At 36.6% G+C, this 3,767-nt stretch overlaps 1 protein-coding gene across 1 annotated transcript; it reads left to right on the top strand.

The window, feature by feature from the left end:
- Window positions 1-6: 6 nt before the first annotated feature.
- Window positions 7-3,757, top strand: LOC108449453 (WD repeat-containing protein 63-like; the record flags this gene model as incomplete). Its single annotated transcript, XM_017745383.1, has 6 exons — window positions 7-661; window positions 915-1,031; window positions 1,702-1,886; window positions 2,809-2,933; window positions 3,037-3,126; window positions 3,540-3,757. Coding segments are annotated over exons 1-6 (956 nt in total), but the record flags the coding sequence as incomplete, so codon positions are not given.
- Between the last annotated feature and the right edge of the window lie 10 nt (window positions 3,758-3,767).

The following is a 3,767-nucleotide window of genomic DNA, read 5'->3' as shown; positions in this document are numbered from 1 at the left end:
TTTTTTTGCATCTTCTTCAGAGTGCTTTTCTCTCCCTAGGCACTTCAAGGGAAGCTGAAATACCTCACCCAAAGCTGAGAATTCCACTGAGAGGGAAGAGCTGAAAAGTTACATCTTGGAAGCCTAATTCAGTATTACATAAGGCTTCCTGCAAATCAATCCTTTAACTAAGTGTGCAGCTTTGATATTGCATGAATTAGAAAATGTAATTCTCTTATTCTACTGGCAGTAATCCAAAAACGCTACAATTTCTTGTTTTACAAATGCAAACCTGTCTTCTATTATATATGCAGTTTATTTATAAGAGCACTTCTGAATTTCAAAGTGCAGAAATATGAGTAAGCTCAACACAGAAATCATTAATAGAACTAATTCTACAATTATATGAGTGCTGCCATTTTACAGAATGAACTGTCCAAAAACTTTCTTTTCTGCTAGCCATGCAAATATATCTTTTCCAGATTAAGTACAAAATTTCTCGAGTTCGCAGGAAGTTTGGTGCACCGATTACATTTACTGATAAGAATGCTTCAGATGATAAAGACAGTTATGCTGAATGCACATCCTATGAAGACAATACTTTTACTATTAAAATGATTGAAAGGGATGTGGGGGTGCAAACAGTTCCAAAAGTAAGAGAAACTAGTACTCAGACAAAATGGTAAGTATGAGAAAATATTTATCAGCTTATTTATTAAGCTCTGCACTGTTCCTTATCTCAACTAAAGTTCTGGAGTTACTCAGTTACAAACTGATTAATAGAACAAAATTGGATGCTCTGTTTGCATCTTTTTTCTTAAACTCTTTTCTAAAAAATTTCTAGAAAACTGTATATTTAAAATTTACACATTACATGGGTTTCTGTCTTTGAAATGTTTTCTATACTTACATTCAAATTTATTCCAATTGGGTAGGACCTATCCAAGAAACGCATCCACGCAATATTATACTAGAGAGCTGTCAAATGAAGCAAAAGCAGAGACCCTGTCTTCTGAGACACTGAAAGAATTTCTTACAGCAGTACATATAAGGTAAAATTACTGCAGCAATACGCTTAAAGACTACCTGAAATAAAATACAAGCAAGTACTCTTCTCTGAATGGATCATTGGTCTGGTCAAATACCAATTTTATTTTTTGTTTCTATATTTTTTGTCTTTTTTATTATTATAATATTGACAATGTTAACTTAATACTTGTTTCTATGAAAATAACCATGAAGTCTATGCTATATAAATATGAATGTTGGTTTAAATAGATATCAGAACTGCTAAAGTTGATAGCGTTACATCTTTTCAAACAAACTGCAAAGCTGATCTTTCAAACACTGCCCACTCAAGCAGATGGTTGTGCAGGGAGCAAAGGGGCTGTCCTACCCAAGATTATGCCCTTAGCCATGTCCCATTAATGGGACAAGTCCTACTTAATGACATTTTTTGCACAAGAATTGGACAATTGCTCTGTATTTGGTCCACAAAGAACTAGAGTTAAATTCTTGGTACAGTATCTATTTCTGTTTAAACAGAAGAGGGTTTCCTTGCAGTGATACATCACTGAGGAATTAATACTTGGTATTTTAACTAATGTGGTCATAATTTTGTGAAAAACAAAAGCTACCTCTTTACAGAAATATTTGTAATTCTACTATTGAGTAAGTCACATCTGGATTATTGAAGTGTTAACTCTGCTTTTTACACCACAGAATGGAAATTGCATTGCAGCAAAATGAAATTATGGATGTTTTTTTTGATGACTGGAAGGCCCTAGCAGAAGACAAAGAAGAAGGCAAGCCAGATGTTTATCTTAAAGCATACCAATCATTTACAGATGTGCAGTATCTCAAGAACAGAACCATTAGCTGCGTTCGCTGGCATCCAACCATTTATGGTAATGCAGCTACAACACTGATTTGAGTCTTCAATGATGGGTATTATATGATAGCTATAAAATATGCATCTTTCATAAAATCATCAGCTTTCAAATTTAAAAAGAAATCAAAACTGATTTAGTATCCCTGTTTGAATTGCCAATTCGAGACAAAATGAAAAATGAGGCAGACAAATTCTTTGTAGAATTCACACAAGCAAGGCAAAGTCCTTTACCCTAATGTGTAAGTGGAAATCATAGGAAAGAGAAATTTCCCCCCATGAGGCTCATTTAAGCAGAGTTGCTGTGCCAGACTTTGGGTGGCTCTGCATACCATTGTGCTTGTCCCCATGCCTGGCTCTCATGGCATGCCTAATACTTGGGAGGAATGCTACAGCCACAATGGGACATGGCTCTGCCGAGTGCCAGGGAGCATCACAAGACATACTAAATGTCAGCTCCTGCTCCCTGCTGTGCGGTATTGCTCTGCACAGCCAGACCTAAAGGCACAATTAAGTTCTATATAAATGCCCCAGATCCCAGCATACTACTAGCCAACACTGCAGCCTGTGTAAGAAAATTAATTGGGTTACCAAAGATTTGTTTTCTTGATGGGTGGCCAGGAACATATGCCTGTCACATCATTTCAGGTGCAGTATTACGCCATTGAGGAGCACTAGCAAAAAAAGAGGAGTTTTGTCCTGATGCCTAGGTTCTATGACTCACTTTTAAATAACTTAATTTACAAAAATAGTCTCCTCAAAGCTGATCTGAAAAAAAAGAAAAAAAATAAATACATGATTGGTTTGTTTGGGGCTCCTTTCCTGCTTTGGTTTTTTCCACTGTTTTCAGAAGGCATAAACATAAGTCATTTAGAAGAATTATCAATGTGTTGAAACTTGAATTGTCTCCTTTGAGAAAATCTATTTTCTCTTTCCATCAGGGATTATAGCACTGTCAGCAAGAGAGCAGCCTTCATATGAAGAGCAAGTTAACCTTTCTAATAAATCATTGCTCCATCAGTCAGTTATACTTCTCTTGAGTTTTTTTGACCCTATCTGCCTCCAGGTATTTCATCAAGACTTTTAAATATGCCAAGTATTTAAATAACAAGAGAACAAACAAATGGTGCGACTGTATTTCTCAACTATCTTGTTTTTCTTTTCGCTAGTTAGTGTTGAAGGCTCCTGAAGATATTTGCTGCTTTCAGTTCAGTCCAAGTGATCCAAATATCATTGCTGGTGGCTGTGTCGACGGACAGGTTTTTTGCTCTTTAAAAATAAAATTGCATATTTCTGTATTTTCTTCCAGTATAAACATAAGGATGAAGAGAGGTACTGGACATCCATAGTAACACATAGAGACAGAAGAGTCCTGAAGCTCTCTTACCCCGGACTGAAGCTATGTCTGGTTATTCCATAGCTGAGCCATTACTGTACGATGCTTCTTTGTAGTGTTGATAAATAGGTCAAGTTGTAAAGACTTTTTTTAGGGACAAGTGTAACCTTTCTGTTGATTGCATCAGACTAAAGAGAAGATACTTTAAAGACTTCATAAATTCTAGTGCAGAGAGCGAAATTCTTGTTTTTCCCCAAACCTCCATGATTTGAAAAATAAGGTGTATTAATACACATATAAAAATATAATTTGTAATATACTCATTTCTCACTGTAGGTTGTACTGTGGGATATTTCTAAACATGAAGAAAAGCTGCAAAGTGCAAAACCTGTTGCTGATGAAATCACTGACTTGTCAGAGGGTGAGCCAACAGCGGCAGCAGTGGTGACTGAGGTAATTTGGAGGGTGATGGTTGGATGTGGTGTACAGGGGTTCCCCAGCAGTGAGCACTGCAGCACAGAACACCAACTAAATCCTGGGCTGCATCCAAAGCAGCATGGCCAG

Source organism: Corvus brachyrhynchos, unplaced genomic scaffold (assembly GCF_000691975.1).
Source record: "Corvus brachyrhynchos isolate BGI_N302 unplaced genomic scaffold, ASM69197v1 C12207160, whole genome shotgun sequence".
Taxonomy (NCBI): Eukaryota; Metazoa; Chordata; class Aves; order Passeriformes; family Corvidae; genus Corvus; species Corvus brachyrhynchos.
The sequence above is the reverse complement of the archived record's forward strand: the minus strand, read 5'-3'. Positions and strand labels throughout refer to the sequence as shown.